The sequence below is a fragment of the Manis javanica genome, chromosome 13, assembly GCF_040802235.1.
Source record: "Manis javanica isolate MJ-LG chromosome 13, MJ_LKY, whole genome shotgun sequence".
NCBI lineage: Eukaryota > Metazoa > Chordata > Mammalia > Pholidota > Manidae > Manis > Manis javanica.
The window spans coordinates 99,255,078-99,281,650 of NC_133168.1; the positions used below are offsets into that span (position 1 = coordinate 99,255,078).

At 61.3% G+C, this 26,573-nt stretch overlaps 1 protein-coding gene across 3 annotated transcripts in view; it reads right to left on the reverse strand.

Annotated features, from left to right (window-relative positions):
* Positions 1-25,577, reverse strand: part of PIP5K1C (phosphatidylinositol-4-phosphate 5-kinase type 1 gamma) — a 45,057-nt gene extending 19,480 nt beyond the window's left edge. For 2 of the 3 annotated variants that reach the window (XM_017653966.3, XM_017653964.3), the window contains exons 1-5: positions 25,370-25,577; positions 4,518-4,549; positions 3,375-3,467; positions 1,524-1,654; positions 841-958 (exon numbers count right to left, since the gene is read on the reverse strand). In XM_017653966.3, coding sequence (XP_017509455.3) covers positions 841-958; positions 1,524-1,654; positions 3,375-3,467; positions 4,518-4,549; positions 25,370-25,463 — 468 coding nt within the window. In that variant the 5' untranslated portion in view covers positions 25,464-25,577. Of the gene's footprint in view, positions 1-840; positions 959-1,523; positions 1,655-3,374; positions 3,468-4,517; positions 4,550-5,323; positions 5,461-25,369 lie in introns of those variants that run through there. The other variant, XM_037018316.2, reaches the window with a different exon arrangement.
* Positions 25,578-26,573: the final 996 nt, after the last annotated feature.

Here is a 26,573-nt window from a genome sequence, read left to right on the forward strand (position 1 = left end):
AGTGGAGCTGCAGAACCTGGGGGCCACACACGCCCTTGGCCGGAGCCAACACTGGTTCTTTCTGGGAGGACATGGCCTTGTCTGAGGGCACAGGCTTTCCGCAGATTGAGAACGAATCAGAGGACACAACCGAGAGCTCTGGATACACAGGCCAGCACCGTGCAAACCAGGTACAGCCCCAGGCCAAGCCCCAGGGTGCAGACAGTGGCCCCAGCATGTAGGATGTGGAGAAGGCACGCAACTGCATGCGAGGGCTTCCCTCAGGCGGACCTACTCCGTAGAGGCTGGGCGGCCTGGCAGAGTCCGGCCAGACCTTGAGGAGGCAGGCCCAGGCCTGATGAACCCCGAGGAGGCTGCTGGGAGGCCCCCACCCGCATGCTCTGTGACCCTCAGGAGTCCTGATGTTGGGTGGCGCGGCCAAAGGGCCAGGCATTTTTACTTTCCTAATTTGAGAGGCGGAAACCACCCGAGCTGGGCAGGACAGGCACTAAGGTGTTAGGCACTGCGTCCCTCCGAGTGTGGGCGTGACCTGTGACCTGCAGCCCTCAGGGGTCCGGCCCAGGCGACACCCTCCCTGGCATGCCCTGACCCACAGGCCAACGTGGAAGGATGGTGCCCCGGCCGACAGTGATGGGGAGCTGAGCCCCTGCAGATGGCGCGAGCTTGGGAGCAGACCCTCCTGGGACCCTGACAGGAGACCCCGTCCCCAGCACACCCCCGGATGACCTTCCCGAGCAAAGAACCCGGCCAGCTGTCGACTCAAGCCAGAGTGTGCAGCGATTGCAGGCCGAGTGTGCGGCGACCCGCGGGGCAGCGGGGCAGGGAGACGGACACGCTCACCAGGTAATCGTCCGGGCGGATCCCGAAGAGCTCCCGGAAGTAGCGGAAGGCGACGGGCGCGTAGGTCTTGAACCTGAAGTCCTGGAAGTGGTGGGCGGGCGTGAGGTTGCTGCCTTCACTGCGGGAGAGGGGGCTGTGAGGGCCGGCTGTGCACCGTCCCGCCCCCAGGGCGCACCTGAGGGCCATCCCCCCAACCCCAGCTGACAGGACAGGGCCGCAGAGCTGAGGGGAGAATTTCCTGGTCCTGCCCTGATGGGAAGGAGCAAGCACCCCCTTCTCCTTTCTGCTGCTGGAACAGACTTGATGGCAGGCGCTTGGGCAGCCATCTGAGACCGCTGGGCACAACAGCTGCCTATCGAGGATGGCGGTCAACTAGAGGAGCCTGGGGCCCCAACACTGTGCAGTCACCGGACGGCCGGGGAGAGCCGACCAGTTCTGCGTGCGAGAAAGAAAAATGACTATCTTTCCTTTCCATGTTTTCTAAAAACCATTATTGTACTGTGTCCCACCAATTCAGCAGCAAACTGACGTCCCAGCTGATGCAGGGCCAGTGCCCAGAGCCAGGATACCAGGGGAGGCCCGCGCTGTTTTCGGCAGAGAAGGAAGCCCCAGGAACAGGCCAGGCTGTTGTGCCACAGCAGGGCCCTAACGGCGTCCGCCCGCGGCGCGGGGCCCAGGCCTACCTGGGGAAGAAGATGCTCTCCACCACGTAGAAGTCCTGCATGAGCACATCGCGCTCGGGCTTGGAGCTCAGGTTGCCCACGGTGTAGCCGATGCCCAGCTGGATGGCCCCCTTCAGGGTGGAGGATGTGGTCTGTGGGGAAACGGCTGCATCCAGACCCCTGTGGTGGACTGGCCTGCATGTCGGCTGCCATGGCAGGAGGGCCGAAGGACCCTGGCGCCCGCTGACACTGTGTGGCCCCAGGACGCCTGCTGAGCATGCGTCACAGACCCGCTGGCCTCAGCCGACCTGAGCACACAACCGCACAACGAGAAACTGGCCTGGTCGACGTGCCAACACCGCCTTGCATGACCCTGAGGCCTGTTTCCTATCAAGGCTCTAACATCTCAAAGCCGCCCCGCCTTGGCAGGGCCCAGGCACCGTCAGGGCTCGTCTGACAGGGCACGAATCTACAGGGACGCCTAGTTTCACTTCTGTAAAGCCGGTTCCTTCTCCCTACTTCCTAGGTGATTCTCACTGTCCTGCTGGGTGAACCACACGGCCTTCCATGCCCCGGTTTCCCGGCCGTTGCGGGGACAGAGATGACAGTGCAGGCGCCCCAGGGCTGCTGTGCCCTGGCTCACGTGAGCTGCCCATCCTTTCCCCACTGGCCGTCATCCCCAGTATGCGTGGCTGAGCTGGGGAAGGACAGCTCTGCCCTCAGGTCCCTGGCCTGGTCCCCAGCACCCCGTCACAGGTGTGAGGAAGGGCGGGCAGTCAGCCTCTGCCCCAGAGCAAGCCCCGTCCCGTGTGCAGGCCTGGCCTCCCAGCTGGACTCCCCTCCACATGCCACCACTGGACACGAATTCCCACCAGGGAACCACACTGACGGGCAGCCGGCATGGAAGGCGCTCAGCACCATCAACTAACTACCAGGGATGCCGATCGCAGCCCCAGGGGACGCCACTTCCCACCCGCCCATGCTGGTATCGTCAGCAGGAACAAGGCTGTCGAGGGCAGGAGGAAAGTGGGTCCCTGCGCGTGGCTGGCGGGAAGGGCAGGCAGTGTGGCCGCTGTGGACAGCAGCCTGGCGGCTTCTCAGAGGGTTAAGCGGTTTCCATCTGACCCAGCAAACCCCTCCTAACAGGCCTGAGAGAAATGCAAGCACGTGTCTGCAGAGACACTCGAATGGGGTCGCACATGGCAGTGATTCATAACCAACAAGCAGAAAGCCACCCCAACGCCCATCCACAGGTTGGAGCATCGCTCAGCCACCAACAGGGGCGGAGTCCAACACGCGACACACATGGACAGGCTCTGTGAGACGCCACACGAGGCCACATGGCGTGACCCTATTTTTGTGACACACCATGTAGGCGAAGCCACACACAACATGGGTTCCTGGGTGCCAGGGGCTGGGGAGGGTGGGGACGGACTTCCTCTCAGGGCGACGGGATGTTCTAAAACCAGCAGTGGTGACAGCTGCATGCCACCATGCAACCATCCAACTACACTTCACAGGCATGACTCGCAGGGGGCCTGTGCTCTCTCCACAAAGCCTACATGCTGTGCACTGGCTCCGTCTGCACCCCTGGCCTGGCCTTGGGGTCTCCCACCAGTGCCCCCTCCCTAGAGGGGGACCTGCACCTCCTCTCTCCAGACGAGCCAGCACGCAGCTGGCTCACCCAAGCATTGGGAGCCCTGGCAGCTGAGGGTTCACCCAAGGAGGCAGGCGGCCGGGGGGCACGAGGCCTGGCCGCCACCAGGACAACAGGGACTTTGCCAGGACTGGGGGTCCTGCACGCAGAGGCGGCACTGCCCCCCACCCCTCAGGGCCCTGTGCACGCAGGGGCACTGGGGGCAGAGGAGAAACCTTTTTGTATGTGGTTTCGCCAGACGCGTCCACACCCCGATGACCCAGCTTCTTCCCGTGGCCAGGGCCCGGCTGTCCAGTCACCGACAGGGCCTGCGGAAGAGGAGGCAGGGGCATTAGCTGGCCGGGGGGCACCACAGGGCCGGGAAGCTCAGGAGATCCTGGCGAGAAAAGGGCTTAGTCACCGTGCCCAGCTGGGCCAGGGCTGGGCTGCGTGCGGAGTGGGGGCAGGGACTGGTGGGCTCCAGGGCACAGCATGGCCCTGCACGTCCAGAAGGGCCCACGCCCAGACCAGACTTCCAGCCCTCGAGCGAGGCAGGTCAGCAGCCGCAGCCACCTGCATGCACGGGAGCACGCCCTGACGTCGGGGTGTCCCTGGGCTCTGCCAGCACCCGGTTGTTCTCCGGGGGCGGGGTGTCCTGGCCCCATGGCCAGCGAGCTGCCTCCCTGGCCCCCTGCTCGATGCCAGGGCTCTCCAGTGTGACTCCTGGGAGGAGAGGCCCTGCTGGTGGGCACAGGCCCAGCTCCCGCAAGCTCTATGTGGATGGCGGAGGCAGGCATGTCAGGGGCCACCCCAGAACACGCATGTGGCAGCACTGGCCCATGGGCAGGGCCTGGCTGGCATCCCTCTGGTGGCTGTGCCTGTCACTGACATTTAAGAAGCACCCACCGTGCCCCTCAGTGTGCCCCTGCCACCGTCCGAAGAGCCACGTGGGCCTCTGGTGGCCAGCCCGGCTGTGATGCCCCCTCACAGCTACAGGCAGCCCCAGGACACCTGAGCTCTGCGCGCCGGCCGCCTAGCGGGCTGTCCTCGGGAATCGGCGGCCTGCTCTGCAGCCCTCCTGGCATGCCTGCCACCCTCGTCCTGCCCACCACCCTGTGGCCAGGACCCCACTGGGTCCCCACGAAGCCTCAGAAGGAACCAGCATGGCTGGGGGCTTCCTGGGAGAGGAGGCCAGGACCCAAGGGGACATGGGACACCCAGGAGGCCACCCTGGTCCCCAGACCTGGGTCTTCAGCCTCTGCCCTCCCCGAAGGATGCGGGCAGGGCACAGCAGGCAGCGCACTGCACGGAAGGCCGGGCACCGTCCTGACGCCCCTGAGCTGGGCGGGAGGGGCAGGCGGGGCCCACAGGACTCTCACCTCTGTAGGGGCCGTCTTCTTCGGGGCCAGACCTGAGGGAGAGAAGAGACACACTTCAGACTGGAGCCCCAGCCAGCCCCACCCCAGCCGCAGGGACCCAAGCTGGGGCTCCAAGAACGTGGCCGCCGGCACCCTCCCCGCGGCTCCCGGTGTCCCCGCAGAGCACGTGGGGGCCCAGTGGGGGAAACAGGCTCAGAGAAGGGGCAGGCTGATGCGGCAGCAGGACCAGACACTGACCCCCGTTTGCCCTGGAGACCGGGCCCTTGGTGCCTCTGAGTGACAGAGCACGGAACCTCCCAGCCACCAGGGGCAGGGCTTCCCCCCAAGGAGTCGGGGGACTGGGTGGGCAGGAAGGGCAGACAGCGCACCCCCCGGAGGGCCCAGGTGACCGCGGTCAGCAGGTGTGGCCAGGGCCGGGCTGAAGCGGTGCTGCCTGCCAGCCTAGGACAGCTCCCTGGCTCCTGCCCACACCCCCGAGGAGCCCCCCACTACTCTGGACTGTGCCTGCAGGGCTCCTGTGGGGAGGCCTCGGGCTGACCACTGGCCCTGGCTGAGCCTTAGCTCGATGACGTGGAGGTTGGTGTGACCCCAAAGGTGAAGGGCCCTGCCCGTGGGAGTCACCATGTTGAGATGGGGTGACCCAGGGTCCCTGTGAGGGGGGCAGGAGGTCAGGGTCCGAGAGACGGGAAGGCACAGCCCTGCGGGCCACAGAGGAAGGGCCTGAGCCGAGGCCGCGGCGCCTCTAGAAGCTGGAAGAGGACACGGTTCTCCCGGGGCCCTGCCCGCCCGGACCCAGGACCTCTGACCCCGGAACGTGAGGCAGGAACTGGGTGTGGTCTTAGGCCAGGTCGTGCGCCCCCGTTACAGCTGCAGTAGGAAACTCCCACCCTGGTGTCCACCGCGCGCCAGGCCGCAGGGAGGCAGGTGGTGACCGGGGCGGACCTGGCCGCAGCCCTCAAGGGCTCCCGGTCCGCGGACCTGGGCTCTGACCCGGGTGGCGGCCTGGAGGGCGTGGGCAGAGGGGGGGACCTGCCGCAGGCGCTCGCGGGCGCCCTCTGGTGGCCGCCGCGGGGGGACCCGGGTGCGTGAGCGCGGCGAGCAAACAGGACGGCCTGGGGGCTGCGCAGGGCCTGGGGCCGCGAGGCGAGTCCGCAGTGAGTCCCCAGTTCCGGGTCTCGGCCCAGGGTCCCCAGCGGCCTCCCTGGTCACCTCCCCGCTCTGCCCCTCCACAGGCCGTCCAGCCAGCCCGGAAGGCAACTCCTCCCAGGCCAGGACTGACCAATTACCTTCAGAGTGAGCCACCCTGTTTTCAAGGAAATCGTTTTTAAAAATAGCCTGGGGGATGGGGAGCGGGGCCGCGAAGGGGGGAGGACAGGCCGGGCAGCCCTCTTCCGGAGGCGGAGGCCACCGCCCGGGCACCGCCGGGTCTGCGCAGGGTGAGCAGGGGCACGTGAAAGCTCCCGCCAGGGCCCAGGCCAGGCTATTCGGGTGAGACCCGTCCCCCAGCCTCTCCTGCAGCCCAGCCACGAGGGGCAGGCGCTGACCACCCCCCTCCCACCACTGTGTGACCTCTGCCTCCCAGGGCAGGAGTCCTCAGACCCCACCGAGCTGCCAGGCGGGGGGCTCCGGAGCCAGGCTCCCCTCCGCGGCCCACCACCAGCCCTCGGCTCGCTGCTCTGACCCCTTGTGTCCAGTGACCTCAGCCACCCCAGCTCCCCTAGGGACACAATGGCCGTCTCACACTCGGGGCTCCATTCGGAGCCCTAATTCCTCAGTGTGCAGGGTGGGCGCAGCCCAGGGCCTCCTTCTGGCCCAGCTCTTTCTGCCCCACACGCAGCCCCCACCTGGGCATGCCCCCACAGCCGTCTTCCTGCAGGCCGCCCCCCCCTGCCGACATCAATGTCTGTCTTCCCACAGGAGCAGGGTCTACTTGATGTGGAAACTGAGGCAGCGCAAGTTCCCAAAGGTCTGCGGGCCCCCAGGACCCAGGGAAGGGGCCCTAACATCTGTGCTTCAGCAAAACCGCCTGCCTCCACCTTCAACCTACCTGGAATCCACGCACCTCAGTACCCATCACCCGCCTGCACCAGCCCAGCGCAGACCCTGCCCACAGCATGCCCTCCCCACGGCGACCACCAGAGGGCGCCAGCAGGCACCCGAGTCAGGTTGGGGGCCACAGCTGTCCAGGCTCCCACCTCGGGGTGGAGCCCAAGTCCTCCCGGCGGTCCCTGAGGCCCTGTACCCCAGCCCCGGCCCCTCCCTGCACACATCCCCTCCCTCTCCCCTGGCTCGCTCTCTGCAGCCATGCGGCCTCCTCACCGCTCCTCCCACGGGCCAGGCCCGGTGCTGCCCCAGGGCCTTTGTGCAGGCCCTGCTCTCGAGGCTGCCGCACCCTTGGGGCCTAGCACAAAGCCTGGACCACTGCAGAGGCTCCAGAAACAAGGCTGAACTGGGCACGCCCAAACAGCACCACCCCCTGCAAGGGCACCACCCCACTTTCAGCAGTGAACGCAGGCCCAGGCCCCAAAAAGTGAAAATGGGAAGCAGGGATGTGGACTGATGGGGAAAAAAATAGAAACAGAAATGCAGGGAGGGAGCAGAAAAGACAAGGAGGCTGAAGGGGGGCACGTGTCCAGCACCCAGGGAGGCAGAACCGAGGGGCGGGGGCATTGGTGCCCTGTGCCCACCTGTGGGGAGACGGCACCCACCGCACCCCCCCCGACTGTGGTGAGCACCACTGCACGCCAAGACCCCGGGGCTGGGGGTGCACCCGGCTGCGCTGAGCGGGACCTCATCGCCCGTGACCCTGTGGGGCCTGGGGGCCACCCAGAGCAGCGGCCTGAGGAAGGGGGTTGCCGCATGCAGCTCAGGGTGCAGACCCCCAGCCCTGCTGGAGGGGGGAGGACGTGCCCGTGGGAGGGCCCTGTGCCCACGCGGCCAGGTGACGGCGGGTGGGAGCCTGCAGCCCAGGGAGGGCCGGGCTGAGGACCTGGACAAGGGCAGACCTGCCCCACAGACCCCACACAGACAGCCTCACTGTCCCCCTTATCTCCACCACCCCTGCTCCTCTCTCACCCTACCCCTACCAGACGCCAGGCCCGGTCCCACCCCAGGGCCTCTGCAGGGCTGTGCCCGCTGAGCCTCCTCGCCCAAGCCTCTTACAGGGTTTGCTCTCTTGCTTCACCCAAAACCTGGCTCAAATGTCACCCCCTCTGAGAGGCTGCCACCCCCACTTGCCCGGGCAGCCCCTCCCGGGTCGCTCACCATCTCCCTGCCTTCTGGGATTTCCCGCTGCCCCTCCCCGCTGCAGGGAGACCAGGTGGGCCGCACCCACGGGCAGATGCTGTGGGATCCAGAGCAGGGCCACGGGGGGCTGTCAGGATGCAGCAGGGCCAAGCCCCCGCGGTGGGGCCTCTGCCCGGGGTGGGGGGGCCGCCTGGTGCTGGGGATGGGGCCGGCCCTCAGGGACTCGGAGCAACAAGATGACACGGGAGGAGGCAGACAGGGAGCCGGGAGCAGCGCCAGCTCGCTCCCAACTGGCCGGAACCACCTGGCTGGGCTTGGGCCCTGCTACGCAGGCCTCTGACCGCTGGAGCGGGGGCTCTGAGGGGAGGCTGCACACTCCAGACAGTGGGACTGGGGACCCCCAGGCCTGGCCGTCAGGACCAGGGCAGAGGGGAGGCACACAAGCCATGCCTGAGATCCTCCCTGGCTGACCTGAAGGGCCCAGGGGCACCTCTGTGGGCAAGTGACCAGCTCTGAGCAGCAGGATGTGGGGGGAGGCACAGAGTGGCTGGCAGCTTGGAAGCCCACCCTCAGGAGCCCTGAGGCCTGAGTTCCATGGCAGGGTCCCTGGGGCAGGGGCTGTGCGGGGAGGGGTGGCTGAGGCACCGGGCCTGTGGGCGCAGAGGCCAGCCCGGACTCCATGCCCCCTGCTGACCACAGCTGACAGACAGCACGGGCAAGGTGCCCGGGCGACCCTCGCCGGCCCAGGTACAAAGTCACAGCCAAACAGCTGTCCGAAGCCACTGAGCCCTGGGGCGCTTTGTTACGCAGCAAAGGCTGACGGAGCAGCTGTCACATGTCCACACGAGAGCATTTCTGAAAGAAACAGAAGGACCTGTTGCCAGGGACTCTTGGGGGGAGAGGAAGGGGTGAGAGCCTTTAACTGCTACGTCCAGCTCTGATTTCCTACATTCAAAAAAGCACCAGGTACATCCACACCCGCAGCCCCACGCAACCACGGAGGGGGGCGGAGCCACTGCGCACAGACGGGCCCTGAACACATGGCACTCAGTGAGACGCCGGACACGGTGTGGCCCCACTCCTGTGGGATGTCCACAGCAGGCGGACGCACAGACAGCGTGCGCTCGTGGGGGCCGAGGGCTGGGGGGCTGCTTTGGGGGATGGAATGTTCTGGAACTAGACGGTGGTGACAGGGGCACAGCTGTGTCACTGTCTACTAAAAACCATTGCTGTCCACTTTAAGGTGGTGAAGTTTGTTATATGTGAACTTTATCTCAAAAAAATAACAAAGATGTGACTCTTCCGTCACGCACTCTGCCCGGCGACACGCGTCACCAGGAACCTTCTGGGGCTCCAGCCCTCTTGGCAGGCGCGGCTGCAAACGGGAACACGGGGCCTTGGCGTCATCATTTCTGACATGAGGCCCAGACCACAGGGAGGCTTTGGGCCTTGGGGAGCTGCAGTCCCCAGGCTGGGGGGGACCCGGTTCACCCTTTACTTCCCACCCGTCCTCCCTCAAGACTTGCATAAAACAGGCTGAACCACCTGCTGGGGCAATGAAAAATGTCTACAAGGCCGAGTCCGAGGTTTCGATGAGCCGATCCCGTGTATGCAGAATCACCATCCGGCTGGGTCAAAGCCACTAACGTGGACCCCGCCTGGTGGACCAGCAGTCCCGTGCTGTGACCCTCCGGGAAGCCTGGTCCAGGCCTCTCCTCCCGAGAGAAGAGCTTGATATACAGTTTGGGGGCCACAGGCACCCCCAGAGCCCACTCACTCCCCATCAGCTCTGTGGACACAGGGCTGGGTCATTCTCTGGGGCTGTCCTGGGCACCGTGGGGGCTGAGCAGCTTCCGTGGTCCCAGCCACTCAATGCCAGGAGCTCCCCCATTGTGACAACCACAGACATCCCCAAACGCTGCCCAGCGTCCCCTTGAGGACCGAATCGCTCCCAGAAGAAACCCCCTACTCTAATCCTTTGGTAAAACACCCCTTGATGAAGTGTTGAAAACAGCAACACCATCCAGACCTGAGCTCCTAGAGGGGGCCAGGCACACCCCACAGGGTGACCCCACGGAGGCCTCCTTGCAGATGGGGAGACCGAGGCTTGGAGAGGCAGGGGATTCAGACACTACTGCTGAGAAGGCACAGGCCAGGCCTCCACGCTGACCGGGTGCCATGGGGCCAGCCTCCCTAGTCTGGGGTGCAGACAGCGGGGGGAACAGCCCGTGCTCAGGAAGGACCTGGCTGGGTCCTGCCACCGGGCAAGCTCTGGGCTTCCCTTCTACCCCGACAGTGTTGGTGTCAATCGAGCCAACTTTACAAATCACAACATCTTGGAGAAAAACCTGGGTTTCCTGAAAAACCAGCAGGTCTAGAAGTAGAAGGCCGGCATCCTCACTTGCCTGGACGGCCAAAGGGCACCTGTGAGCCTGACCACTGATTTAATGATCTCATTTCATTACTGCTGCCGCACAGATGGGGAATCTGGGGTTTGGAGAGATTTCAGGAAGTCACCCAAAGTCAAAGGTGTAAAATCCTATCATCATATCTCCAAATCCAGAAAAACATTCAACAGAATTCAACATGAATATCACGTCAAGAAAACTGTTAAGAAACCAGACAAAGGAAACAAAAAGAAAGCCAGGTTAAGCACTGCCTTTGAAAGTAAGGGTAAAGCAAAACCTGTGGCAGGCGCCTCGGCGTGACCGCAGGTGGAGAGTGCGGCCGGAGCGGCAGTGCAGTCTGCCAGCCAAAGCGGTAGGACAAGAAAAGGGAAAGCCATGGGGGTTGGAAAGAAAAATACAGCATTTTAGGAAATCCAAGAGAAGCAACTGACCAACCATGAGAACTAAATGGACTGGAGCAAAGTGGCCAGCAGCCGGCCCAAGGTCACACCACACGTGCCTCGAGAAGAGGCAGGACGGGGAGTGTCTGCCCTTTGCACCTGCCACCTGCTCTTATGCAGCTGCCTTCACCCGGCTTCACACACTCGGGTTAACTCGCACCTGGCAGATGTTAACTTGTACCTTGGCCAGTTCCCTGGACTCCAGGGCTGCGAGAACCCCGTGGCCTGCGAACCGTTCCTTCACCAGAGTCATGCCTACTGAGTCTGGGGGTCGCCGCTGTGCAGTGGCAGGAGGGAAGAGCGTGCACATTTCTGCGTGGTCTGACTGTTACCACCCGTATGAGGACAGGAAAGGCTAAGAAGTCTGGAGTTAATAGCTGATCGGCATAGTTAACATTTCAAAAACGCCGAAAACACCAAACTCTAGTTAATAATACCCACTGAAGTGTTCACAGGGGAGCGTACAGAATCTGAGCAATCAGATGGAGGGAGGGAGGGCTGGGGGGAAGGCTGGCGGGGTGGCAGCAGGAGGATGCGTGGGGGGCGGGAAAGTGGGCAGGGACGGAGGAGGTAAACACAGCAAAACGCCAACTGGACAGTCAAGATGTGAGCAGCGAGTGTCCGCTCTCCGATTCTTGCAACGTTTCAGTACAGTTGAAATCCTCTTAAAATCTTTTTCCTTTAGGTTAAAGGTGGATTTTGACCTCCAATGCCAGGTATTTTGGAGAAACACATTTTTTTAGCAGATTCTGCTGAGGAGCTTGAGGGATCCTGCAGGCAGCAGGCGCGGACACGACGGCCATGGGCTGCAGACGCGTTCGCGCACCACACCTCACCGAGGGCTCCTGCCACGGGGCCTGTGCACTTGCTGTGCTCTCTGCCTGGAGCTCGCTACCCCTGCCTGTCCACGTGGTGGGCTCCTGTTCTCCGCCATTCATGTCTTGGCTCCAACGCCCCCTCCCAGAGACCTTCCCTGGCCATGCTGGCTACAGCAGTGCCCCCGCACGCCCACGACCCGCCGGCTTCACTCCTTCACAGCGCCCGCTGGCATAAGAAGCTCACCTCTCTACGGCGTGCACCTTCCTGGGAGGCACAGCCCGGCACTCCCAGAGGCCGCCTCCTGCAATGCGGTGGAGATGAGACAGGACAGGTGGAAAGGCATCGGACGGAGAGGGAACGCTCAGACCCCCCACCCTCCACCATGCCCCGGAGCTGCACGCAGGGGCCCGTCACCGAGGCAGGGCCCAGCAGGGGCACCAGGACTAGGCCAGACGCTCTGGGGGGTGGCGACCAGAACCTAGAGCGGTACCCAGCGTGCGGCCGGTGCTCATCGCATCTGCGCGGAGGAAGCAGCCTGTGGGAAACACCGCCCTGGCCCAGAGGGGCTCCGAGCCGGGCCCGGGGAGAGACCCACAGGCGGGTGACCCCCAGCCCAAGGAGGACGCTCCCACCTGCCGGCCACCTTGGGCACTGGTCTAGAACACCAGAAAAGAGAGACAGTCTCAGAAAAAGTTTGGGGGCTACAAGCCATTTCCGTCCTGCAGGATGCTTTTTGTCTTCACGGCTTCGCATCTATCCCCGCACACCTGGAACAGTGAGCGGGGTCAGGTGTGGAACGACAGACTGTCCCATGACCAACTCCGGGGCGGTATTCCGTTTGTTTAGTCACTCGTAACTCAGTGAGGGTTTCCGGGGTGCTGGGCCCTGTTTGGGGGATAAAATATTCTAGGGGGAATAGGCTCTCCGTCTAAATATGTTTAATAAGAAAAGATTTTAAGTGCAGAAAAGCACAGAATATAAAAGACACTGATATATCACTATTAGGTTAAACAAATCTTTTGCTTACCCTTTAAGTCACAGGTCGGCAAAACCCTTTCTATGAAAGGCCCGGGGGGACCCGCGGAGGCCAAAGCAGGTGCCTGGGGCAGAGGGCAGAGAGCTGTAGGTGGCCACCCTGCCCCCAGGGGACACTGGGTGATGTCTGGGGACACCTGTGGCTGTTGCAGTGGGGGAGCTCCTGGCACTGAGTGGGTGAGGCCAGGGGTGCTGAGCACCCGCACATGCCCAGGATGGCCCCCAGGGGCTGAGCTGGCCCCCGTGTTAGCAGTGCCTGAGCGGGGGGCAGGGGACGCCTGGAGCACATGCCCAATGAGGGGAAGGGTGTGGCGTGGGTGTCCATTACATTGTTCTTTGGGTATTTAAAATATTTCCTGGTAGATAAATATATATTTAATTGTACGATCCTGGCTACTCTGAAGTTCCCGTAATAACAGCTGCGACACATACACGTTCCCCTCGCTGGGCTGTGCCCTGCAAGCTGCGTACCCAGCCCCGCCATTGTCCACAGGCGGGTGTAACTGGGAGACCGAGGCTCAGAGCTTGTGAGTCCAAGGCCTCGGGGCCGCAGGGCGCCAGGCATGCATGCAGGGTCCCACAGGATCGCCGCATCAAGAGGGGCCCTGGACGTGCTCCGCAGCCCGGTGGGCCACCCCCACGAGCAGCCAGCGGCTTCCTCCCAAAGCACTTCTTGGCTTCCCTAGGCCCAGGTGGGGCTGTGCCCCCCACCATGCCCCCAGGCACCTGTCACCTGGGGTCAAGGACAGAGTCCCTGCTGGCCTGGCACCAGCCTGGCAGAGGACCCACCACATTGGCTGATGGACTCTCACTCTGCTTGGCATAACTGTGCCAGGTGGCCCACTATGTCTGAGCTGGCGCGGCCTCCCACAGAGCCCCTAGTCTCTGGTGGGCACTCTGCCCGATGTTACCCATGCCATGGGGGCAGGGGGCTGCTCCGCTTCCACAGGTCTAGACACTGGGGAGAGGGCAGCCCGCATCCAGGCCGCACTGGGGCTCCCAGCAGCCACCCGTCTGCTCCCAGCGGCCCCTCCAGCCTAGTGCCCCATTGCTGCTCACTGCACACAGCCCCAGGTCTGGGCATGCCGCTGCCTGCACGCCTCCTCTCCACCTGCCTTCTGCTTGGCGATGCCTGCCCGGGGCACTGCCTTCTGGGAACACACCTTCCCCAGCAAGTCCTGGGACCCAGACGGCCCGGTATGGGCCCTCTCCTGCACCTGGGCCTGCCTCTCCCTCCCACACGCCACGCTGCGGTCCCACCTTCAGTGCAAGCTCCACGCAGCAGGCCCCCTCTCCCTGTCTCCCAGCACCAGCCCAGCAATGGTCATGAAGCAGACCTCAGTGAGCACCCAGGGAGCAAGAAACCTGGAGGGCTGCCTGGAGGAGGCCAAGGGCAAGCAATGCCAGAGCCTCAGGGGGAGAGCGGTGGGGACGAGCCACACGTCCTGTGAGGGCTGCATGCCTGGCAGGTGGCCCACAGGGCTGCTCTGAGCAATGCTTGTCCTGCTCCTCTTCTCCGGAGGGGTAAACGGAGGCTGGGAAGCTGTGTTTAGACGTTTTGTGTTGAGACAGAAAAGCCAACTCAATGCTGCTTAAAGCAAAAAGGTGTGTGTGGGGAAGGGTATTGGTTGGCGTGGCCCCGTGGCCCAGGCCAGCAAACTGCCCTGAGGACCAGATCTGCCCGCCTGTTTTTATACATAAAGCTGCACTGGCAAGGGCCACGGCCAGCCGTCTGCGAGTCTCTGATGCAGACCTGACCACCTGACACTCCCAGAAAAGCCTGCTGACCGCTGACGTTTCTGGCATAACTAAAGAGGTCAGGGGTGACAGGCTTCAAGCCCGGCTGGACCTGGGGCGCTGTAAGGACTCAGTCTCCCCACCTCCCCACCAGGGTCACTTTCTCCCTGCCGACACTCCAAGGTCCCAGGTCAGGACGGGTCACCGGCCGAGGCCTGGTGCCCACTCACCCTGGCAGCATCTGCCTGGGCACGGGGACAGGGCCGAGGGACAGCAAGTGGTCAGGCGGACCTCCACGCGGACCTGCACCCAGAAGGGCCAGCAGGCTGGTGCCGAACCAGAGGACCCTCATCTGGGGCGCACCTGCCCCTGCAGGCACTGACAGAGGGTCACGCGCTGCCTCAGGACCAACGTGTGAGGTTTCTTGGCCCAGTTTCCTTCCCAGATATATTTTTACTCCCCAGCAGCCTGGGCTGGGCCGCAGACACCACACCTGGGTTCACAAGGCCGGGAGGCACCGGGGCAGGCTGGCACTCAGCTGGGGGCCCCCACGGCCAGCAGGGGGCCTGGGCCAGGGCTACACCCGCCCTGTTTCATGAGGCAGCAGCTTCTCTCCCAGCCAGACGCTGGCCAGCAGATGTGCCGAAGGACATGGCCGGGGTGGGGGCAGGTGGCCCCGACCAGGCTCACGAGAGGCGTGGCCCACCCACCTTGCCCCGTGTCTAACCGCTGAGCCTGCAGCTCCAGGGCTGGGAAGAGAGCAGCCCGAACGCAGCCCAGGACGGGAGCCGGCGCCCACCCAGTGCCCCGTGGGGCCGGCACATCTGACCTCTGACCTCCTCTGTGCACCCTCACCTCACACCCCAAGGGCCACGACCACCAGGTGGAAGCGGAGGCTCCGAGCAGCCAGGCCACCTGCCTGAGGTCCCCCAGGAAGAGCGGGGCTGCCCGGACCTGATCCCCAGGGGTCACGGACAGAGGGGGCGCCAGAGCCAGCAGAGGGGAGCTGGTGCAAAGCCTGGGCCAGGATCTGTGTGTGGGGCTGGGGATGAGCAAGAGGCCCATGTGGCTGGAGCAGAGAGGGGACAGGCCTGCACCACTGTCACCAGGACTCACGTGGCTGGTGCCCAGGTCGTCTGCAGCCCTCCCAGACCGGAACCTTTCTGGAGCCAGGCCGGGCTGGTGCTTGATCTGGGTGCTGGGTGAATATCCATGTCACCCGCAATGCCCAGCAAGGACTGGCCCACCAGTGCTGGCCTCTGCCTGAGAGCCTTCCAAGCTCCACTCCAGGCCTGGCACCCGGCAGACGCTCAAACGAGAGCTGAGGAGCTGGAGGCCCGAGTGACTCGAATGCCTACAATGGACAGTCACACAGCATTTAGAGAGGGACATGGCGCTGGGCTACACCGACAGAGACTCAACACTAAAAGGCAAAACGCAGATCAGACCCGGGGGGGCTCACAGCTCCCCCCTCGGAGCCTAACGCGCAGCCACCGCAGTCAGGACCCTGGCACGGCCACCAGCCGTGGATCGGCCCAGAGCTGACGACTCGGAGTCCTGACACAAACCTGCACGGGACAACGGGGGTCCGCAGACGGGTGGCTGGGCCCCGCCGACAGGAGCACCCCCTCATGCAGCAGAGAAGGGTGGGTCCCCACGGGCTTCGGGTGGCCGTGGCCTCAGGTACAACAAGCTCACAGGCAGCAAAGGAGCAGACCAGGTCGTCTGCAAATCAAGGCGTTCGTGCTTCACAGCCACCAGGAGACAGGGAGAGGCCACCCAGGACGCAAGGGAGCATTCGCGATTCTCAGATCTGATGGGGGGTCTGATCTAGAAATACGTTGAACACCCATGATCCAGTAACAGAAAGAAAAGCAACCCAACGGGAAGATGGGCGGAGGGTCCTAAAGATGCCTCTCCACGGAAGACACACAGACGGCTCATGGGCCAGTGAGAAGATGCTCGGTGTCGCTGGTCCCCAGGGAGATGTGAATCACAGCCACCGGGGGCGCCACCCGCCCCCTCCAGGACAGCGAGAGCAGAACACAGTGACGCGTGTCGGCGGGGACGGGGAGAAATCGGAGCCCTCACACACAGGAGGCTGGTGACGGAGGGGACGGGCCTGGGCTGCATCCGTGCCATTTCCCCCGGAGGGAAAAGAAAGGAAAAGTCACGCGAGTTTCCCGGGCAGCCCCCAGGGGACGGGAAGGCTGGGGCACGTGCCAAGGCCACCTGGTAACAGGACAGGGTGCCTGTGGGGACCAGCACAGGATGGTTTGGAGGGAGGACGCACCTGGGGAGCAGGCGGAGGGCTGTGCCGAGTGGAGGTGGGCAAGGTGGGGAGGGCGGCTTACTCTCAACCCCGCAGGGGGGCGGGACTCAGGCAGCGGGTCAGGGTCCACAGGGACCATCAGCCCTGGAAGGGCACAGGTCCGGTCCCTGGCCCTCAGAGGCCCCCCCTTGGGTCTCCAACCACCATGCGTGATCCTGAACCGAATCCTAGTGAGGGGACAAAGGTTGCCATAAGGACATATGGGATCAGATGGTGAACCTGTGGCGGGCGGCTGCAGCCTTACCCTGCCTGGCCACAGCCCTAGAGAACAGCTTTGTTTGCAGGGGACGCCCATTACTCAGCGACTGTCGATCTGCAGAACCCCCTGTGTGTAGCCTCAAATCAACACTCGTGAGGCGGTCATGGTGGTCCGCAGGCACACACAGGGGGGCAACGGACGGGGTCACCCCACACGCTACCCGCTGGGGCCGGCCAGGGGATGCCCCACCGTCAGGCTGCTGCCCTTGTCTGCACACACACGTCCATCTCAGGGTCTCCAGGGGGCCATGGGCCAAATGTGCTTTCGTGGGAGAGGTCGCTGCTGGAAGGGGCCCAGGCCAGGGCCCAGGGGCTGGCTGGCACCGAGCCTGGGAGGCTGCGACGTGCCCCAGAGAAGGTGCCGCGTCAGATCAGCTTCAATCAGGCGTGAGTTACAGCACTGCTGCTGTGAGTCAGGGTCAACAAAGTGTATTAAATCAGGCATTTCAAACAGAACCACACATGACCCAAGGCTACGTACTGATCGGTGGAGACAGAGGCTGGCAGGCACGCACCTGCCTTTCTGCTGGGAGCTTCGGTATCCTCCCACTCAGGGCGTGCGGCGACGTCAGAGGACAGGACTACCGCGAGTGAGGGCTGGCAGCACTTACATATTCAGGGACAAGAGGGCATCTTGTTGGCAGCCGTCTCTCCAACGGCCTAGCAAAACCCCAGACACGCTCAGAGGGCAGGAGAAGGCAGGGCACTGACGGCCGGGTGCCAGGGGTGGGTCTGCAGGGTCAGTACTGCTCCTGCAACTTGTTCTGCAGGCTCAGAAGTTCTCAAAATACAGGGTTAAAAAAAAGGACACCATGGACATACAATGGGGAAATGACAGTCTCTTCAACAGATGGTGCTGGTAAAACTGGACAGCTACATGTAAGAGAATGAAACTGGATCACTGTCTGACCCCATACACAAAAGTAAACTCCAAATGGATCAAAGACCTGAATGTAAGTCGTGAAACCATAAAACTCTTAGAAAAAAACATAGGAAAAAATCTCCTGGACAGAAACAGGAGCAACTTCTTCATGAACATATCTCCCCAGGCAAGGGAAACAAAAGCAAAAATGAACAAGTGGGACTATATCAAGCTGAAGAGCTTCTGTAGAGCAAAGGACACCATCAATAGAACAAAAAGGCATCCTACAGTATAGGAGAATATGTTCATAAATGACAGATCTGATAAGGGGTTGACATCCAAAATATATAAAGAGCTCACGCACCTCAACAAACAAAAAGCAAATAATCCAATTAAAAAATGGGCAGAGGAGCTCAACAGACACTTCTCCAAAGAAGAAATTCAGATGGCCAACAGACACATGAAAAGATGCTCCACATCGCTTGTCATCAGAGAAATGCAAATTAAAACCACAAGGAGATATCACCTCACACCAGTAAGGATCGCCACCATCCAAAAGACAAACAGCAACAAATGTTGGTGAGGTTGTGGAGAAAGGGGAACCCTCCTGCACTGCTGGGGGGAATGTAAATTAGTTCAAGCATTGTGGAAAGCAGTATGGAGGTTCCTCAAAATGCTCAAAATAGAAATACCATTTGACCCAGAAATTCCACTTCTAGGAATTTACCCTAAGAATGCAGCAGCCCAGTTTGGAAAAGACAGATGCACCCCTATGTTTATCGCAGCACTATTTACAATAGCCAAGAAGTGGAAGCAACCTAAGTGTCCATCAGTAGATGAATGGATAAAGAAGATGTGGTACATATACACAATGGAATATTATTCAGCCATGAGAAGAAAACAAATCCTGCCATTTGCAACAGCATGGACAGAGCTAGAGGGTATTATGCTCAGTGAAATAAGCCAGGGGGAAGAAAGACAAGCACCAAATGATTTCACTCATCTGTGGAGCATAAGAACAAAGAAAAACTGAAGGAACAAAACAGCAGCACAATCACAGAACCCAAGAATGGACTAACAGTTACCAAAGGGAAAGGGACTGGGCAGGAGGGGTGGGAAGGGAGGGGTAAGGGTGGGGAAAAAGAAAGGGGGCCTTACGATTAGCGTGCGTAATGTGTGGGGGGGGCACGGGGAGGGCTGTGCAACACAGAGAAGACAAGTAGTGATTCTAACCGCATCTTACTACACTGACAGTGATTGTAATGGGGTTTGTGGGGGAGGACTTGGTGAAGGGGGGAGCCTAGTAAACATAATGTTCTTCATGCAATTGTAGATTAATGATACCAAAATTTTAAAAAAAATGAGTCAAGCAAAAAAAAAAAAAAAAAAGAAGGACAATATACAGGGAGAAAGTGTATATGACCTCAGAGACACATCTGGGATGAGGGTCATGACCTCCACAGCACCAGAGGGCGAGACAGAAACCTTGGCTTCTCCTGGTGGCAGGTCTGTTGCTTTCTTGCAGAAAGCCTGTTATTACTCGTAGTTTAAGACACACCAGCTGCAAGGCAGCCCAGGCAGAGGAGCAGGACAGAATGGGAAGTCCAGGAATAGACCATCCACGTACAGGAATCTGGTGTGTAGCATGAGCGCATCTCACACTGGGGAGCAAAGCAGATTAGCAGCAAGCAGGGCTGGGGCAACTCTGAGCCATCTGGGAAGACCTGGGACTCACACTCCTTAGGGCAGGATGAATTCCAAATAAGGCAAGACTTGAAACGCTAAAAAATATGCGGAACCATCAAAATCTGAGAAGAACCTGTGACCTTGGAGCAGGGACCCTTTTCCACCCTGGAAACCCAACAGGGAAACCGTGAAAGGAGAGACTGATACAATGTGACATTAAAAAAAGACCTACTGGCATTAATAATCATTACATGAAAAGATGGAAAAAAAAACTCTCACCTGGGTACCACAGATTTGAAAAACACCTTTCTTAACATATAAAGAGTTCCTACAAATCAATAAGAAAAAGACCAACAAGCAAATGCATATGGGAAAGATACAATTATATAGTTCCCAGGACATCAAACAGGGGTCCTGAGGTGTGTGTGGTTAGTGTAGGAGTGACAGTTGGGGTGAAATCGTGATGGGTGGGAAACAGGACACACAACACTGGCTGGAGCAAAGAGAGGGTCAGCCGCTGCGATGGCCTTAACTCCAGAGCGGGAGGCAATCCATTTTCCAGCTCCAACGAAAATAGTGTCAGGGTGACGGAGCGGTGAGAGACCCCCACCAGTCCGCCCCGTGTGGCCCCGTGGGACCAGGGCAGGGAGCAGCCGCATCTCACGTTTGCTGCTCTCTTTGCTGGATCACATTTTTAATAAAACAAAGAGTAAACATTAACAAGGAAAAGATACACAAAGAGCTCCTCCTCTGACTGACGTAGGATAAACACAAATCGAGCGATGTCACTGCATAAACACCTGAGAAGGCGCGCTGGCGCTGAGGGCCGGAGCTCAGGACAGCTTGTGCAACGCTGGGGTAGCGCCGCCTGCACATTTCCTGTACTGTGTGGCATTCTGACGCTTTGGGGGCCCCTATGACCAACTCCCAGGGGTCAGACAGCTCCCCAGGAACACCCGAAGAGCAGAGTGCGCAGCCCAGGCCTGGCCCAGCCACCACCTCGGACTTGCCAAGGGGCCTGGCCGTTCTGACCGCTGACCCACCTGGACCCCACACGACTCCAAGGGCAGGGCACCCTGACCCCACTCTACAAACGAGGACACAGGCTTGGGTCAGACGAGCAACTGCCTCCCCTGTGGTCGCCGCCCCCCACCCACCCACCCCATCTTCACCGCAGTCACTTCCATCTCGTGCCGACGCCCCAGGGAAGACGCGGCAGCCTCCTGCCCAGAACACTGCCAAAGTGCCAATGCCCCGCCTGACTCCTCACCACATGACCTCCACTCTTCCCGAGCTTCAGACTCGGGGTCCAGGAGCCCCCTGTCTCCATGCAGAGGACCGTGGGCATCACGCGGCTATGCTGCACCCAGCCACCCCTGTAGTGACCAGAGGCGCCTGTGGGCACCCGCGCCAGGTCCCCCTCTGCCACAGCCCTGCAGGCCCCCACCTCCCTGCAGCCCCATGCCCTGTGCCACCTGCCGCTGCCCCTCCTCACTCTGCTCCCCCAGCATGCCAGGCCTGGCCCTGCCCCAGGGCCTTTGCTCAGATGTGCCCTCGGTCCGGACGCCCTCCCATCCCTGCGACGCACAGCCCCTCACCGGCCCCCGACACCCGTCTCGCCCCTTCTCGGCTCCACTCATCTGCCCGGGTCCCGTTACGCGTCTCCGTTCGTCGTTCACCTCTGCATAACCGCGCACACACATGCGGGACCTCACCCGCCTCATTCCGGCTTCTCCCTAGGGCCTGGCGGGAGCATGGCTGTGTGTGCACTTCGTACACAAGTGCCCGAGCTGCACCGCGCTTCCCCAGACCTTCAAGGCCACCCCACGCCTCCAGAATAAGGGCCATGAACATGTGCGTGTGGGAGACAGAGCAGCAAGCTGCTGTGACAAAATGCTGGGGTCCCTTTCTCCAGCCAAAGCCAGAGGCCAGATCCCCAAACAGCTCCCACTGGCCCAGGCCTCTTGGGCTGAACCCTTGCCCTCCAGGGTGGCCCGGGGGCACAGTGGGGGGGCCGACTAATCCCCGAGGTCAGTAATCCCCGCATGTGGGCAGCCTGCCCTCGGCCCCACTGTCCAGTGAGCACAGCCAACAAATCCCAGTGGGATTTTCACCTGTCTTGTCACTGTGCAGACTGTGGGAGCAGGAAGACCTGGGGGCTGAGACCCCCTGGGGCCCGGGCCCCTCCGTAAACGTATGGTCTCATTTAGGGGTTGGCAACCATTTTCCATAAAGGACCAGACAGTGAATGTGTCCAAGTTCCTGGGCCACAAGGTCTCTGTCCCTGATACTCGGCTCTGCCGCTGGAGCAGGAACGGCACCGTGGACAGGAGAGTGAACTGGCAGGGCCAGTAAAACTTTATTGACAGAAATAGGCAGTGGACCAGATTTGGCCTGGGACCAGTCCGCTGACCCCTGGTCTGGTCTGTTTACCTGTTCGCCACCGCATCCTGACCCCCCCTGAATCTGAGAGGCCCATGAGAGCGGGTAAGGAGTCCCCCCAGGTCACTTAGTGACCCACACACCCAGAACCCCACCTGCCCGGGGCCGGTGCTGACAGTCGTGTAAGGAGCATGTCCTAGGCCTAGACAGGAGGCAGCTACAGGGCCTGACGCCCACGGCAGAATGCAGCGTGTGTCTGGGTCTGCAGAGGCAGCTACAGTGTGGAACGCCCGAGCTCCTACGTGGACCCCACACCCACATGCCATCGGCGCCGCTCTAAGGGTCCACACCGCAGCCCCACCTGCAGCCATCATGCCCATTTCAGGTACAGGCACAGAGGCGGGGTGCCCAGCTGGGAGGGGATGCATCTGGGATCCGGCCGCCAGGGGTCAAAGTGCCCGATGTTGCATCGGGAGGACGCAGACAGGGCAGAGTTCCAACTGGGAGCTCTCTGCAGCCAGGACCACGGCTGGCATGACGAGGGGATGAGGGCGTTTCAGCTCCCCCATTACCATTCACAGCCACAGAGGCCTACAGAGACACCCGGCCCCTGTTCTCCGAGCACGCCGGGTGGAGGCTGTGCGTCCTCCTGCCCCTCCTCCAGGCTTCCCTAGATAACAGGGGAGGTCACTGAGGAGGCCATATGTGAGCAAAACCCGAAAGAGCTAAGGAAGCAAAGGACACAGATATTGAGTCTGAGCATTCCATGAGAGGCACAGACGTGCAAAGGCCCTGGGACAACACTGGGCTGGCACGTGGGAGGAGCAGCCAGGAGGCCTGTGGGGCTGGAGCAGAGTAAGTGAGGAGGGAGAGGGAGGAGAGAGGACAGGAAGGGGTCAGGCCGGTCCTGCAGGGCTGGTGGGCTGTGGGGATGACCTGGGCTTTGGCCCCGGGGAGGTGGGAGCCCTGGAGGGCTGTGGGGAGAGGCCTGAGTCAGGCCTTCTGAATGGGAGCCTTCTGGGATGAGCTGTAGAGAGCACAGGAAGAGAGGGGGACCAGGCCAGGTGGAGCAGAGGAGGGGGAGAGGTGGGTGGATTCCGGGTCCACTCTAAAGGCAGAGCCAACATAATTTGTCACCAGCTTACACGTGGGAGGGGGGCCGGGGATTCAGAGTGAAGCCGACTGTTCCGAGATACCCGGGAAGCAGGAAGGATGGGAGAGAAGCAGCTTGGAAACACCAGACCACAGCTCAGGCCTCCACAGCGGGCCCCATGAGCACGTCCCAGCCCCCAGCCCTCCCAAGATCCAGTCCCCAGGAGCTGGAGAACCCGGCAGGCCTTTTCTGGACCAGGCCCTGTGATCAAGGGGCCAAGGCGTTTAAAGAAACCACGTTCTAACACCAACATGATACCACTTCACCTCCCATCAGATTGGCCAAAATTACCCTGGCTGATAGCATTTGGGCTGGCAGCACGATGGGGAGACAGTTTCTCGGTCCAATCAGACGTTTCTCGAAAGCCATCAGGCATCATATAGTCACTTTCTGCCCCTGACGCGGCCATCTGGAGGCAGGACTGCCGTTGCTCTAAGTCCGAGAAGCCCCCCGGGGCCTGGCAAGTAACAGCAAAAGGTGGTCCTAGCATCCCAGGCAGCAGCAGCTCAGGCCTACAGTGGCTGACCCCCCACATCCCAACATGCCCCTGCCAGACACGGGCACCGCCCACTTTACAGACCGGGACACTGAGGCTCAGAGAGGCCACAGTGGCTACGCTTCAAGGTCACACAGCAGGGGGATGGAACCCAGCAGGATGAGCAGGGTTCCACGGCTCTAAAAAAAATAGCTGATTCTGATGTGGGAGAGAGAATCCAGATTACTTAGGATAAAAAGCAAGCAGGTCGCAGAATAGGGACAGTTCAGTGGCTCTCACCTGGGGCGACTATAGCTCCAGGGGACTCTGGTGATGCATGGCGACCTTTGTGGTCATCACAACTGGGGCAGGGAGTTCCAGCTCCAACGAAAATAGAGTCAGGGTGACGGAGCAGGGGAGAGACCCCCACCAGTCCGCCCCGTGTGGCCCCGTGACAGCTCAGGAGGGCAGGCCCAGCCACAGCAGGGGCCCGCCACGTCACCCGCCCCGCCCTGTCTAAGCAAGTGTGTGCTGAACGGCTATCCTGTGCCCACTGATCCTTGGGCCCTTTGGCCTGTGACCAGCCCAGGCCAGAGGGCTGACGGTGGAATTTAGGGGTCTGAGAAAAGACCTCAGCCGGGCCTCTCAACAGAACCTGCTGCTGGCCAGGCCAGGGCACAGGGCCGGCCAAGAACGAGGGCAAGGAGACTGGATGGAGGCAGTGAACCAGGTCACCCACCAAGCGGTTCCAGATGGCAGCGGGGAAGAGAGCTCTGGCTCAGGCTCTGTGCTGGCATGCGCGTGCGCGCGCTCTCTTCATTTCTCCCAAATCCCCGGCAGCACGGCACATCCCTTCCTGCCAAGGAGGCTTCAGAAGGGCCAGGGCCAGAGGAGGATGGATGCCCCTGTGGGTGTCTACAGGGACCCCGCAGGCAAGGGACCCCCAGGGGAAGCAGAGAATTGCAGAAACTGCCATCTGGGAGCTTGCAACCTCGACAGAGAGGGAGCGGTTCCTGCCGGCAGTGGCTCAGCGCTGCAGCTGCCCCAGGGAAAGGCCGGCCACAGCCCACAGGGCTGGGCGAGGTCCCCCCACTCTCCACACCTGCTCTGCTGGGAGCAGAGCCAGCGTCCAGCGAGAAGGCTTCCGGGGCCTCCTCCACACCTGCTTACAACCCTGGCACTGCAGGCAGCCCCAGATGCCATGCCCTTAGCCCCCTCCTGTTATAGGGCGGTAAACTGAGGCCCAGAGAGGCAAGAGATGGTCAGTGCACTGGAAACCAGGTCCGGTGACTTCCACAAAGAGATGAGATCGTCGGTAGGAGGCTGACCCATTCGGCCTCCAAGACCCCTATCCTCCCTCCCCGACTAGTAAGATGTGCCCATAGGGGTGACAGCTTATGGAGGGGAGGCGTGAGGCCCGGAAGCCGGTACCCCCGGGGTGGGCGGCCTAGAGGAGAGGTCCAGGCACGGGGCACATCTAGGGCAGTGTCACCCCCTGCCAGGCCCCGCCTAGGAGGCAGAGCCTCTCCTAGGAACAGGGGTTCTCCACCATCCCACGCCCGCGAACAGCCACTCGCCAAGCCTAGGGAAGCTGTCACCCCCGAGCGTCCCCAAGAGGAGGTCCTAAGTGGGGGTTTCACCCCCACACACACCCGCGAACAGGAGGATCCGTCCTGCCCGCCTGCCTCCAAAGGTAGATGCTCCACCCACAGCCGCCCATAACGGGGCCCTGCGCCTCCCGCCTCCGGACCGCAGCCGCCCAGAAGCCCCCAGGCAGGCGATCCATCCTCCCGGGCCCGGCGGGGGGCGCTCCGGCCCCTCCCAGAACCCCCAGGCGGGCGCCCCATTCCCCCTCCCCCGGCCCCGGCGTGGCGCGCCCCGTCCCCCCCGCGGACGCCCCCGAGTGGAACGCTCCTGCCCGCGCGGCGGGTCCCGAGGCCCCTCCGGCGCTCGGGCGGCCCGCGGTGGGGGGGGTCAGGCGGGCCCATTCGGGGAGCGGGGGAAGACCGGAACCGTTACCTGCCGCCTCCCCGCTCTCCTCGGCACAGGCCGCCTCCACGGTCCCGGCACCTGCCTCAGCGCTCTCCGCCTCGTCCGGCACCTCCAGCTCCATGGTTGCGGGGACCGGCCGGTAGGCTGGCGGGCTGGCGGCCCGAGGTTGCAAGCTAGGCTGCGGCCGCCGCCGCCGAACAACAACCGCCGGCGGCCAGAGGGCGGGGCAGTGGGCGGGTTCGGCGCCTTCGCGCACCGCACGCACCGCCAATCGGAGACCGGGGGCGGGGCCTGCGTGCGCCCCAGCCGGGAGCGCCTCGAGCGCCGCCACGCGTCCGAGGGTGGAAGGGCAGCGTCAGTGCCGGTCCTGGGAACTATCTCTGTACTAACGTTATGCGTGATAACCACAAATAATACTACAATTAGCAAACTACGTACCATCGTGTTACAATAACACCTACACTAGTGTTACATATTTCAGTATAAATAATAATTTCAATATAATAATACATAGGCTTATTTTTTATTGTGCACAATATATCCATCATACATAATAATATGATAGACAATGTCATTGTTAAACAAAAATTAATATGGCATTATTACAGCATACACTATATTAACATGTAACCTACAAATATTATATAGTATATATATCATGTACACTATAATAATAAGACAAGTAATAATCATATTATGAATAACATAACATCTAAAAGACAATAAATATTTGATATATTGATCAACCAGATGGGAACAATTATCATCCCCATTTTACAAACCAGAAAACAGGAGCTCAGAGAGCTGAAGCCATTTTCTGGGAATCACAAAGATCCATGCAGTGAATCAGTGATCTATGTATCAAACTAAGAACAATTGTATTAATAGTGTCATTAAAGTCTGATGGTACATTTATTAATGATATGGCTAGGTGGTTATTAATTCTGAGGTCATGATTTGGGGAGTAATAAATGTTGTGCTTGGTAACATTATTTATTACTAATTATTTCTGCTTGGGGGCAAGTGCAGGAATCTGGGCACCCAGCTACTGAAGGGCTGGGATGTTTTCACCCAGGCCTGTCTGACTCAAGACATGTGGCCCCTCCTCACTGTCTGGGGTGCTGGTGAAGTCGGTGGGAAGCTGTCAAGATTGGGCTTTGGGGTGCTGGGATGATGGGGAATTAGGAAGATGGAGTGGGTCACACTCAGACCCAGGGATCAGAAAGATGCT